The 13,937-nt window shown below is 35.5% G+C and overlaps 1 protein-coding gene across 1 annotated transcript in view; it reads left to right on the top strand.

Annotated features, from left to right (window-relative positions):
- Positions 1 to 436: 436 nt before the first annotated feature.
- The window catches only part of LOC144433826 (RNA-binding motif, single-stranded-interacting protein 1-like), a 62,319-nt gene continuing 48,818 nt past the window's right edge, over positions 437 to 13,937 (top strand). Inside the window, exons 1-2 of the mRNA XM_078122200.1 lie at positions 437 to 542; positions 743 to 952. Coding sequence (XP_077978326.1) covers positions 474 to 542; positions 743 to 952 — 279 coding nt within the window. The 5' untranslated portion in view covers positions 437 to 473. The remainder of the gene's footprint in view (positions 543 to 742; positions 953 to 13,937) is intronic.

The raw sequence follows: 13,937 nt of genomic DNA, 5'->3' as shown, positions 1-13,937 counted from the left end.
TTTTCAATATCATTGATATAATGTGAATCTTTACAATTGTGGTTAAGTTAATTAATTCATGTGCCAACAAAATTTATTTACCTTTCTGTTCAAAAAGATATCTCAATTATTTCACCCTTAGCTACATGTTTGGTTTATGCATGAAAATGCTATTTTAAAACAATGTACCACGAATATTGAATTGAATGTGGCTAGCATAAATCATTGTGTACTGTTTAGTTTTAATGTTGTCATGTCTAATCAGGTCAGGTATTTGCAGAGTAACATTTCATTGTTACACGGTCCTTTGAATTCCACCCATTGAATTCCAGGCAATTACTGTGTATACAGGAAACGTTGGGCGGAATGCGTTTGAGTTGGTGTGGTCCTCGATTCGTGCTCAAGTGCACTTCCCGGTTACTCTCTGCTACAAGCTGCTAACTTCATCTACCACACCAAAACTTGTGATTACTTGCCCTTTCCATAGATCTAGTATGCAGAAAGATAGCATAGAAGCAAGAAAACATGGTACACTGCTTACGGAATCAAGCAAAAGCCCAAAGGTAAAAAGTTCTTGTGTTTCAGTGCCAAAGTAACGACAGTATTTTAGTGGGTGCGAACGTTAGGTTTATGGTCCCCATGTCACAGGACGTGCCTTCTTAGTCTATATACAATCACTCACACACCCACTGTTTCAGAAGAAAGTTGTGGGTGAGAGATCGAAGTGTCAATGTTATTGACTGCGATCGTGTCTTTTTGTTAGGTTGGGGAGACTAGGAAGGAGGAAAACGTCAAAGTGAACGGGATGAAAGCTGAGACGCACACGCCATCTGATAGGACCAACGACGAAAGTAACGACGATACACACAATGAGAGCCAATCAAACAACAACAATGTGACCGGTGGTAGTGGCGATCATGACCAGATTGCCGGAAATAAATACAAGAAAATCAACGAAAGGGACGACAAAAAGGTAAGTTAAAGAAACCCACTTATGTGAGAGTGCTCCGTTTTGTTCATTGATTGTTCTAGCCTAGTGTTTAGGATGGCCCGGCCCCCGCGAGAGTGACGCGGAAGTCATAAGAAGTGGGGCGAGAAGGGGTTTCTACAGATATATTCTGTAGTTTGGCCCAAAATCCACTACTGTACCAACTAACCGGTGTGCGATCGGTCCACCAAGCCCAAGTATAGGTTCAGCAATCGTCAATTTAGTGCATAATATTGGAAAAACAGTGACAATCATACATTATTTACATGTGAGCCTTTGTTTGACAGTAAAGCACACACAGTATTTTGTGCCTTATAGTATATGTGTGACCGTCATCAAAAATGGCATGCAGATGGCCGTGTATTATCTGAAAGGAATGCATGCCGTGCTTTTGTTCTCGATGAAAAGTGACTGACTCGTACATTGTTGCCGCTGATTGTCTTTTATGTGTCAACGTTTAGAAGAAAAACACCGCAGTCGCAAGTTTTATACGATTACTTCTTTAACACCAAAGTATTTATGTCGTGGACAAGTATCAGAAAAAAACGAACCGACTGAGGTTTACGTTGGTAGCCTGGAAACGCCCTTTCAAGTTTATGTAAATTTAGTTGAATTTCTCTTCCTTTTGTCTTATGAAATCCTGCTATTTTTGGACCGGACTTGTATACCTGTATCCTGTGCAATTCACAATTGACAATGAAATTGAAAGTCATAGACAATTATTTCAATTATCCAGACTTCCCAGCTACTTTCATAGTTTCAACGAATGTGTATTACAAAGCTGTTGAAACATTATTTTTGAGTTTGAAAACGATTAATTCATACCATTTCAAAAGTTGTAGTCTGTGAAATCTGTAATCAACATTTTGAATGCGTAGGCCATAGTTAGCTTAAAATGCAGCCAGGTGGGGGATTTTGCTCTTTCTTTGGATTCGAGGCGACACCACAGTTTACAAATATAATTTGAAAATAAAGGTGTGAAGAATACATGAGATATATATACCGACGGTAGGAATACTTATTAGAAGTATAAATTTGAGTTTAAATTTGTTTGATGGTGAGATATTTTGTATAGAATTTTTCTGGTCTTTTACTGTTAAACAAATTACAGGATGATTATTATTTTGAAGAAAAAAAATGAGTGTTTCTGTCTATTGAAATTGTCAGTGAAAATTGTTATCCCCAAATCTGTGAAGTTTGAAGGGGGATATTATATTGGGTTCTGTCTGACGCTGTGCTTGATAGTTTGTGGATATATCCATGTGTTCATTTGTTTGCATAGGTCTGTATCTCTATAGTCTAGTTCGTTATGATTACTACGATCATCTCCACTCCAGTATAGGGAAAGTCATTATTTTAGCATAAAAATCTGTGTTACCCCCAACTGTGTTCATATAATTTATAAATGTGATGCCTGTCCCCACATGATTTTAGTTTCAGACTGGAGAGGTGGAGTTCAATTAATGAGCAATTGTCTAAAGGAACTAACCAATTGCAACTGCCTGTGAATTTGTGATGGATTTATACTACTGATATGTGTCGTTTTTTACCCTTCACCCAGTGGGGGTAGCATAGATTTTTGTTCTAGAGTAATGATCGTAGTAATCATAATGCATCGTATAGGAACTAGACTAGTACCCCTGGCATACACAGGCTCAATTTGGTACAATGGTATCATACAAATTACTTTCGAGCACATGCATGTTTTTTAGTCGTGATCACTATCCACATTTGTAGCCTTAGATCCTTTGTGGTGGAATATTTTGAATAATGTCTTCTCCACAAACACTTGGACATAAACTAAAAGTTTTGTATTCAAACCTTGGTAGGTTATGATTTCACACAACGATGGTTGAACCCCACTTAGAATACATCCAAGTCCATCGTGAAATCTAATTGGCTGATTATAACTCTCCCAATGCAGATTCATGAATATTTAGATCATGTGATGGCTCCTGACAGTCATCTGACACAGTGGGTAGATTAATTCAACCGAGTGAGAATTTGTACTTGTTTTTCTGGCCAATGCTTCATGAAAGTAAAATACTGAGAGAGCTAAGTCTTTAATGTGCTTGTGTGGAGGGGATGTTAATACTTATTAAATCCACTTGCGTGAAAGATATAGGCCATGGTTGTCATAAAGATAAACTATTTGCACGATTTATAGAGACTACTTGATTCAAGTGTCTATCCCAATGTTATCACATACGACCTCCCTGCTAGTATATCATTAGATTTGGCCTTGACCTCAACCTTCAAGGTCAAATGTCAAATTTGAGGTATTTGTTTGCATATGACAATTTTAGAATGTTCAATTTGAGCAGAGTCTTGTAGAAAGTATGGAACATACTTAGCAAAATTATTTTAGTGGTCTTAGACAGAATATTGACTATATTTGTTGAGAAAGTATACAATTTGTACCACAGCTAATGAGATGTAATATATGGAGACTTTGTTCAGGTGTACATGTATATATACCCCTTAATACCATGATGCCTCTGACAACTGACCAATGTAACCAGGTTTATATGTGAATGTGAGTGTACATGTACATGTAGATATGGAAATAAGAAATGGGGATGCAATTGTTGATTGAAAAACCATCAAAGTCATCACCACAAAAGGAGCCCTGGTATTAGCACACTCCTTGGTGTATTTCCTTCAGTAATATCAGATATGTTGGATCTTCTGGTATTAGAAAGAGATTTGACCTTGACTAGTCAAATGTCAAAATCAATCCTTTTCTTGTGTATTAATATTATATCCTTTGCAATACTTGTGTCTGGTTGATATTGTAAAAATCTCATTCAGAATATTACATGCAGGAATGATGATATTATTTCACCAGATAACAAAAATATGCTATATACTTTAAAAAAACATACATACATGTAATGTGATACAAATATATTAAATAAATACAAAAAAAAATATATAATTGTTATCTGATGTGGACAATGAAAGTAGTTCAGTGGAACTAGTCTTATCCATGGCCTGTACAATTTTCTGCATTTCTAAATGTTAATGGAATGCAACAAACATACAGAAAAAAAAGTTAAATAAACGTACTCACAGCATACACATACACATATACACACGCTCCCCCCCCCCCCACACACACACGCACACACACACACACGCACATGATATGCACGCACACACACAGATATACACAATCTCAAAGCTCGCATAACTTTTAAGTGAAGGACACCGATATTTGACAGAAAAAATATACTACATATATATACCAGTTGAAGATAAGTCTTTTACAAAGACTTGCTTTCAATGTAATGTAGCAGTTAGTTTTATTTCCAAGATACTGTAATCAAATCCTATATGAAAGGCCTAAGGAGAGTCATCAAATTATTAACACAGAATGAAACATTGAAATCAAAAGAAATATGTAAATCAAATTTTTAAACAAAGTCACGTGTGTAACTTACTTCAAAGACTGTATTGTCATTTAAACCTCATCAAACTCAATAAAGTTGATGAAATATTAAAGAATGTACCGTACATGTACATTATATAAAACTTAGTTTAGAATTAAACTTAGGTCTCTCCTATCTTAGAATTCTTTGCTGTTGTTGGAGTATCTTGATGTGTCATCTCACCCTACAATGTGAGGACAAGATGACACTTCCAAGGTCATAAAAAACAATGGGCAAGGGTACTAAGCTCATGTTCACTGCAGGATTCAAATGAAAGATTCTTTCCTGGTTTAGAATTCTTTACTGTCATTGGATTATCTTGACAATGTCTTCTAACTTTACATACGTCTTCTTATAAATGGTGATGAGATGACACTTTCAAGATCATTTATTTAAAGGGTCCGAAGTTCATGTTCAGTCCAGGATTTCTTGGGTTTCCTGTAGACATTTGCACAAATGTGCGAAATACAATTTAGTGGCAAGAGAAATGTTTTCAAATAAAAAAATGCTGAGAAGCAAGATATTGTTTCCATTTGAATGCGTTCTCATGTGCTTGAACAATAAACCTTCAGACATTTTTGACTGTTGACATGGAAACACCAGTGAGGGGGAAACTCAGTAGTTTAGAACTCTATGTGTAGGCTCATTTTTTTATGATCTCTCTCTCTGGGTAGAAAGTGTCCATTTGACTGAATGGTGGAGAGGGGAATCATAGAAAAATGAGCCCACAAGTATAAGTTCTAGGACGAGCAAATCAATAACGGTGCTATTGAACACCAGTTCAGAGCATGCGTATTAAAGTATGTCATCGATAGGGTCAATAATGGGGTCAAATATTGGAGTTTCCAAATCCTTTCGATTTTCACTCATTTTGCACGAATCCGACTTTAAAATAAATGTTTTGGAAATGATCCACTTTTAGCTGTGTTTTCATTGATGTGCTTTTGGTATCTCTGTGTAAATGGTAGGTACAAATGCAACATAAAAATGGGAGAAAAAAAGTGAAATCTAAAGATGCATTTACATGTAGTTCCTCTAAAATATAGAGGCAATGACAATAAAACTTCTTGTGCTCACATGACAATATTCTACATACTGAAACATATCTCATGTACAATTGACTGAACTCAAAATTTAGTTGGTATATAGTGTTATGTAACTTATAAACACCCAATTATGTACCCATATGGGTACTTTACATGCAAAAATGTAAGGAAATCTCAGCAATGCCACCAACTTTCCTAACAAAGCCAGAACACAAAAGTTATGTATCAACATTAACATCACATTAGAATAATTTAATCAAGGTTTCATGTAAATATTTTCCACCAAGTCAAAAAGTTTATAAAGGTAACTCAGTTTGTGCCACTCTTAACATTAGCATGTAAATTGCATTGGTTACTTGAGAGGTGAAAGGTCACTTTGCAAGGTGATGCCCTGATTGGTCTCTGTTATCTGCCAATCGTCACAATTTACATAGTTACCAGTGGCAATAATTGATATAAATTTCATTTATTGGAGTAATTTCTCTCATATATTATGACTTTTAATTGTGATTGATCTTCTCCTTACCATAATATGCTAATTTAGAGAGAAATCACCAAACTGCATTTGTGTAGCACTTTTCCTTTATCAACCAAAGTTCAACCATTGGTGTGCACCTCACCTCAGTTCAGTATATTGTAAATCTATATACTGATATTTTCACTTTTTCAAAATTTTGCGATTTTACAGTCGTCAGCAAGTTCTCAAAGACTAATTTTCTCTAATTACCAGACTGGTACATCGTGTTCATGTGCAAGAAGGCATTTTAGTCACAACTTATATTTCCATTTTTGTTTTCTAGCGAAAGAAGCGAAAATAAGTCTTTAGCAAAAATTTCCAGGTTTACAGTATCTTGGTGACATTTTTTTTTTGCCTTATATCATTTAACTTTGTTCCACTTGTGGCAAACCCATTCAGGGTCATCCTGGACTAGTCTATGTGAAAAAACTTTGTTCTGTGCTGATGTCACTGACCATGACCTTTGACCTTGACCCCAGGGTCAATTATCAAAATCAAACCATTTCTTACATAGTCATGATATTGCAGACTTTTTGTAGTATTTTAAGTGTGGCAAATGTTAATACAGTTTCATGCAGAGCAAGGACAATACACCTGATGAGTTGCTTTCTACTAAATGGCAGTCAGTCCTATTTGGTCTATAGAAATAAATTATTTTTCATTATTTTTATTTCCATTCATGTTAGATGTTATAAGAATGGTGGCTGGATTTAATTTTTGCAACTATAAAGTCACAGTGTAAGTAAAAAAAGTTACACAACAAATCTGTTTAGTTGTGTTTAATATCAGAAGTTCACAGAAATATTCTCAAATGGTATCTGTCATATACATGTTACATGTTTCTACAAACATGGAGAGTTAACTGCAAGTTCAGTGGCTTTTCCAAACATCAGGTAACTGTGAAAGTGACCCAGGCTTTGGTTCATTCTCAAGGTTTAAGGGACAAAACAAAAACGACTATTTATACTTTCTTCACTCATGAATTTATGGTACGACATTCCAGTGTGCATGGTTACAAGCTTGAATTGATTGTTATATATTTTGGTCATCTTTGAGAACTTTAATTGAAGTAATAAACTTGATCATTTATTCACCAATGTTATGCAAAATCAACACATGTAACATATCACAGATGGAAACATTCGTATACAATATTCAATGTTCTTGTTGTACAAAATACAACTTCAAAATAAAACAGACATAAAATAAAAAAGTTCAATCATATAGTCTCCTTTTCATTTGAAGTTCCTCCTTGGACCCCATAAATCATCAGTCATACAAATGTACAATCTACATGTAGTTCCTTTTTTTTGCTAAATTCTTATCAGACTGCAGTTAACGACGACTTCAGACAATTTCATCAATCTAACCATCATTACTAGTAGGCCATGAATAAACGTCAAACTTCTCATATGCCTAATCTAATTATTAGATTAGGTACATGACAAATTTGACGCTTATTGCAATTAGTTGCAGCAACTTTAAATTTGACAGGCAATTTAGTTCGACACAGCCTGTTGAAAATAACGACGGAAGTGTGACCTGAAATAAATGTTGAACTTTTGCCGTGGCGAATCTAATCCAAAATAACCATAATTCAATGCGCTTGTCATGCGCAGTCTTGTCATCTTCAAAAATATGGACACATGTCAAGATCGTGCATCATAACTTCATCTTCTTTTTAGCACAACTAAACTGGTAAGGTTCAGTAGTGCTATAGGCATGACAAAGTGTCTGTCTGTCTGTCTGTCTGTCTGTCTGTGTGTCTGTGGATGTGTGTACAACTTAAAGTCAAAAACCGCTGATATTTGGTGGGTATATTACCTTGGGTGTCTATATGAATACTAAAATAGCACGATGTTTCTTTCTAACTTGATTTTGTGTATCAACAATGATCTTGTACTATCATATGCCACTAGACCCTCTAGGCTGTTCATTTTCGTATTAAATTTGACAGATTAGATTTGACATCTATTCCGCGTCATATTTATTCCAGGCTTATGTCAATTTCAATAACATTAGATTAGGTGAATGAGAAGTTCGACGTTTATTCCAGCCTTACTACATGTAGGATGTTTGCCTTTACTGTGCACTCGTGACCATTTGACTCTCAGACTACTTAATACTTAATATTCGTGCAAATCACAGGTATACAGATAAAGAGCCATTTGGGAAATGTCACCAATCACAGGACATGATGTGCTGATTCCCTCTACTGTAATAGAAGTTCACATTTTAGCATATATCTAAGTATTCAACATGGTTACTGTGGCCAAGTAAGCTACATGTGTATATTACTACCTACACGAGCTAGGGCTTTCAATCCCATGGCCCAATTGTACATTTAGTGCAAAGCATACAGAATAACATTTTCAGTACAAGTTTTGAAGTTTTTTTTGTAAGAATTGATTTCAAAGTTATATAAAGGAAACATTGTCAGTTGCAACTCAGGCTGTCTAGCTATGCCAAAGTGGTGAAAAAAAACTATAGCCACTTGAAGGCTATTAATGAAAGTGTGTCACTTAGGACCTGCTACCTCAAACTTTTGTGCCCTTGGAGCCAGAAAAGGGAGATGATGTTGCAAAATACACTCTGTGTACAACACTGTGTAATTGTGTGTCAATCTGATTAAAATCTGATGTGGGAATATGATTCAGTTGGTTTATTTATCTCTATTTCCTTCACATATTGTTGTTTGTTTTCCCGTTTGTTGTTTATGGCGCGAACACCTTCCCGTACCAGGAGCAACAAAATCAAAAACAAAACAACAATATACAACAATTATTATAAATTATGCTGACACTTATGCAAAATCACCATGGAAATTACCATGGTATCGATATGTAAATAATAATGCAAATTAGTCAATATCCTTGCAACTTTACATGGGGAGAACATTGTTGCGTGTGTGAAAGCTACATACACATGTACATGTATAGTCTAGTTCCTATATGATAACAGTTACAATTACTACGATCAGCTCCTCTCACTACGTAAAACATTTTACCGTTAATCTGGTTAAAGCTCAAGCTGAGCGAAGGGTAAATGACGCATGTCAGTAGTAATCCATTACAAATTGAAAAGCAGTTGTAATTGGTTTACTTCCTTCCAACAGTTGCTCATAATATTCAATTAGTACAGCTTTTTTGACTAAAATCATGTGGGGATGCGATAACGTCACCATGTTTATATGAACACTGGTGGGGGTAACACAGATTTTTGTGCTAGAGTAACGACTTTGACTAGACGTGGTGAGTGGAGATGATCACAGTAATCATAACTCGTATTGTATAGGAACTAGACTGGTACATGTACAGCTCAACTGAATCATTACAATGTAGTGAACTTAGCTAACTTAATACTAGTGATGGAAGAATGTGATTATCAAGTGAATATTTTTGTTTCAATTGATATGGTGAAAGGGAAACAATGAATTTAGGAACAAAAATTATGGCATGGATGGTTGATAGCCTGAAAGATCCAGGAGTTGTTTCCTTTCAACTGAAGTGAATAATGATGATTGGACCTTTCAGATTACATGTATGTAGGATGGTTGATTAGTTTTGTTTTGGTCGTGCAATTGCAGCAAATATCTCAGCATCCTCAGCAATTTTGTTGGAATTCTGCAGCTATGTTGAATCTAGCCATTACAATTACCAAGCAGATCTAGACAAATCAAGACATTCACCTTTGACCTTTATGGTTAAGTTTTAGGTCAAATATGATTACATGTATCTTCAGTAAGGATGGGAAGTGCAAATGTGTGTCTCTGTCTGTGTGTGTGTGTTTGTGTCTGTCTGTGTGTGTTTGTATGTGCCTGTGTCTGTAGACTTTATATCTCAAAAAATCACAACATCAGTTACACTGAAACTTCCTACACATATTCCTTATGGACATGTAAAGAATTGAAAAGGTTATGGGAAACATCCTATGAATAGTAATGACTCATTTGCATAAATATCAATTTTTAGCAATTATATTCATTTGTAACCTAAACAATGCACACTTCAAATTTCGTATAATTTTGTACATGCTTCGATGATATCAATACACACATGTCCTACAATTCTACAAAGCTTGTTGGTGTTATAGTAGCTTTTGATTTTGATTAGTCATTTGCATAAATAATGGCTTCTGGTAATTAGGCAGTATCTTAAGAATGCTGCATCAATTTTCATATAATTTATGTATAAATTGATTAAACAAATTAAAGCACACATCATGTTGTAAAGCATGTTGGTATAATTATAAATTTTAATGAGTCATTTGCATAATTGGTTACTTCTAACAGATCAAATGTTTATAAGCTGTGTAATTGCAAAAATAATACCAATATGTATATCATTTGTATAAATTGAGCCATAGTACTGAATAAATGATTGATTGATTGATCATGCAAATCACTTAGCGAGGATATAATCTGTCCAGAAGGCATTCACTTTTACATGTGGTGCGTACATGTAGTCTCAGAAGTGAAATCCACAGTTTGTCACTGAAGTGTGTAGATAAATACATGTATATGAAGGCCTCATCCAAAGGTCAGGTACTGTGAAGGTGGATTTGCTAGTCGTGTAGTATTCCATCAATTCATCAAATATGGCCACGTAGAAGCTATATTTGACATAGCAATTCACTATTTGCCCTATGGATAAAAACTATACATGTTGTATAAAGTATAATACGTACATACATGTAGAGATTCCATTCAAGTATGGACTTGTTGTGATTTCTCAGCTGACTGTGACAATTGTACATGTACATGCCTATTCAAGACGAATCAATTGTTCAATAGCTGGGGATTGCCTTTGGAAGCGCCATTTTAGGACTGTTCGTACTCTGAAGTTGGATCTTTCCATGGATCAGTTGGTTTTCTAGCTACCAAAAATATACATTATATATGACAGAATGATCTATCCTGTTGTACCTGTAAAGGCTCTTGTCAACACCCATAATAAAAATTAACCCATATTCTGTACAGTAATAGTGACTGTGTGCACATATACCCGAGTGAGAACATTCTTTCAGGACACACATACACAATTATTTATAGGTCTTTTTAACTTCCAGTGGGCTGTTATAATGGATTCTATCCCTTCATCATCCATGTACCCAAATTTCAGTCGTTAAAATCTATACAAATATGCTTTTGTTTATGCTAAATGTAGTAGTAATAATAGCTAAAATAGCATATACCAAATGTTACATAGCTAATTCTAATTCTAATTCTGTCTGTCTGTCTGTCTGTCTGTCTGTCTGTCTGTCTGTCTGTCTGTCTGTCTGTCTGTCTGTCTGTCTGTCTGTGTCTTTGTCCGTCTGCCTTCTGTGTGTCTGTTTGCCACTGCCGGGCTGTCTGTCTGTCTGTCTGTCTGTCTGTCTGTCTTGTCTGTCTGTCTGTCTGTCTGTCTGTCTCGCTGTCTCTCTGTCTCTGTCTCTGATTCTATTAGTCTATCTGTCTGCCACTTTGTCTACCTGTCTGTCAGTCTGTCTGTCTGTCTCTGTCTTTATACATTATACTAAATGTACATAATTATGCAATATACAGTGTCACATCTATGTGGCTATATGCTCTTTTAGTACATATAACATGTATGTCTTCATGACATCACTCGTTGTACCTTGAAGTCAAACTATATATCCTTTCAAGAATCTCCTTCCATTAACGGTGTTGCCATGGTAACTAGCATTTTATGACTAAGCAGCTGATTTTTAATTGTTATAAAAACACAAGAATCATGATCGACTGTTTGTTTGATGGTATGATATCTTAATTGAATTCGGATTTACTGAAAGGTACATGTACATGTTATAGGAGGAAGGCAAAAAAAGCTATGCACACAGTGTGGTGGTATGTTTTTTTTTTATACCTGACTGTTGGCCCCAATGTTACTGACGTATATATACATATACAAGATAGTGAAGGATATATATTACAAGTAGCTCCTCCCCCAACCAATCCTACACATCGTCTTCCCTTTCCTTATCCATTGCTGGTGTGTTTGGTGGCCTGCTGACAGTGGTTGGTGTGGGACATGGACCAACAGGTATCCATTTGTCACCTCATTAATCATATCCCTTCCATTGTAATTGTCGGAGAAGTCTTTTGTTAAACCATTCAATTATATGTACACAAAGTGGCGGGCATTGATTACTTGACCCCGATTTTTTTTTTCTACCTAACCTAAGCTGTGATTTTAAATGTCGTCCTTCAAATGTTCTAAGTTACTGTAATAGTATGTTAATAGCGATGTAAGAAATCGAGACATTTGATGAATGTAGAGTATTTTGTGGTAAAATGGGAACAAAGTGTTAAAGAGTGCTAGGTGTATTTTTAGGAGATTAATTCACCACACATATCGATACTAACAATGGTTTCTATGGCGTATATCGACTGCGGTGACCTATATTTGAGTTTGTACCATTGATAAAATACCGGTCTCAGCTGTATTCATACCCAGTGTCATTTTAGTACTTTTTTAGTGCTCATACATGTCTTGTCATACAAATTTTGTAGACAGTTTCGTGTTCAATTTATGTATATGTTATGTCCCCCATTTTATTCCAGTCTATTTGGGATGTGTCCCTGGATTCTATTCATCCATTTGTGATGTCTCATAGTCTATGCTAGTCTGTTTCTGACATCTTTCTCTGGTGTCTAATTTTGATGTGTCCCTGGATTCTATTCATCCGTTTGAGATGTCTCATAGTCTATGCTAGTCTGTTTCTGACATCTTTCTCTAGTGTCTAATTTTGATGTGTCCCTGGATTCTAGTCATTTATTTGTGATGTACTCTAGTCTATTTCTGACATCTTTCTCTAGTGTCTAATTTTGATGTGTCCCTGGATTCTAGTCATGTATTTGTGATGTACTCTAGTCTATTTCTGACATCTTTCTCTAGTGTCTAATTTTGATGTGTCCCTAGATTCTGGTCATCTATTTGTGATGTCTCATATTCTACTATTGTCTACTTCTGACATCTTTCTCTACTCTAATCTATTTTTGATGACTCCCTGCTGTTGTCTCATATCCTACTATACTCTGACATTGTTCTCTACTCTAGGCTATTTGTGATATCGTCTGGGATTATATTTATATATTTATTTGTGATGACTCCCTGCTGTTGTCTCATATTCTACTATACTCTATTTCTGACATCGTTCTCTACTCCAGGCTATTTGTGGTGTTTCCATGGATTCTATTTATCTGTCAGTGATGTTTCATATTCTACTGTAGTCTATTTCTTATATCTTTCTCTACTCCAATATATTCGGGATGACTTCCCGGTGATGTTTTCATATTCTCTACTATAGTCTATTTGTGACATGTCTTTCTCTATTCCAGTCTATTTATGAAATTATTCAAGATTCAGTGTATTTGTGGTGTCCTATTGTATACTAGTCTACATTGAATTTATGGTATGTCTGAATCTACATCAGCAGGCACAACTAAAAGGGGGTATAGTCAATGACCCGTGTCTGTCCGTCCATGTGACTGTCTGTACATCTGTCAGTGTATTACCATATCTTTTAAAATCACAACTCAGTTTCAACCAAACTTGGTACAAATATCAAACACAATATATAGAGAGTATATACATGTCACTGTTTGCCAACCTTGGCCATTGTGACCAAAAGCAGTTCTGCTTGTCAAAAAATTAGAATTTTCAACCATAACTCAACAGGAAGTCCACTTGGGTACGGTGTCTATACCCATATTGTTAGTAAGATTTCTTTAGTTTCTGTAACACAACACTTGACCCATTTCATATGTACATACAAGAAGCTTTTTAGAAACTGACCTTTGACCTTGATCTCAGTCAAACTAGGATGTTCATAAATAATTTGAAGTTTTGTGCCTAAAGACACAATTCAAGTGTCTACACCTACAATATAAATTCTGTAGTCTTCCATGTCAGACACTGATTTTTGACCTTCATTTTCAAGGTCAAATAGCAATGTGCATTCTAAACTTTGGAAAG

This window comes from Glandiceps talaboti, chromosome 4, assembly GCF_964340395.1.
Source record: "Glandiceps talaboti chromosome 4, keGlaTala1.1, whole genome shotgun sequence".
Classification (NCBI taxonomy): domain Eukaryota; kingdom Metazoa; phylum Hemichordata; class Enteropneusta; family Spengelidae; genus Glandiceps; species Glandiceps talaboti.
Note: the sequence above shows the minus strand (reverse complement) of the source record. Positions and strands in the feature narration are given on the sequence as shown.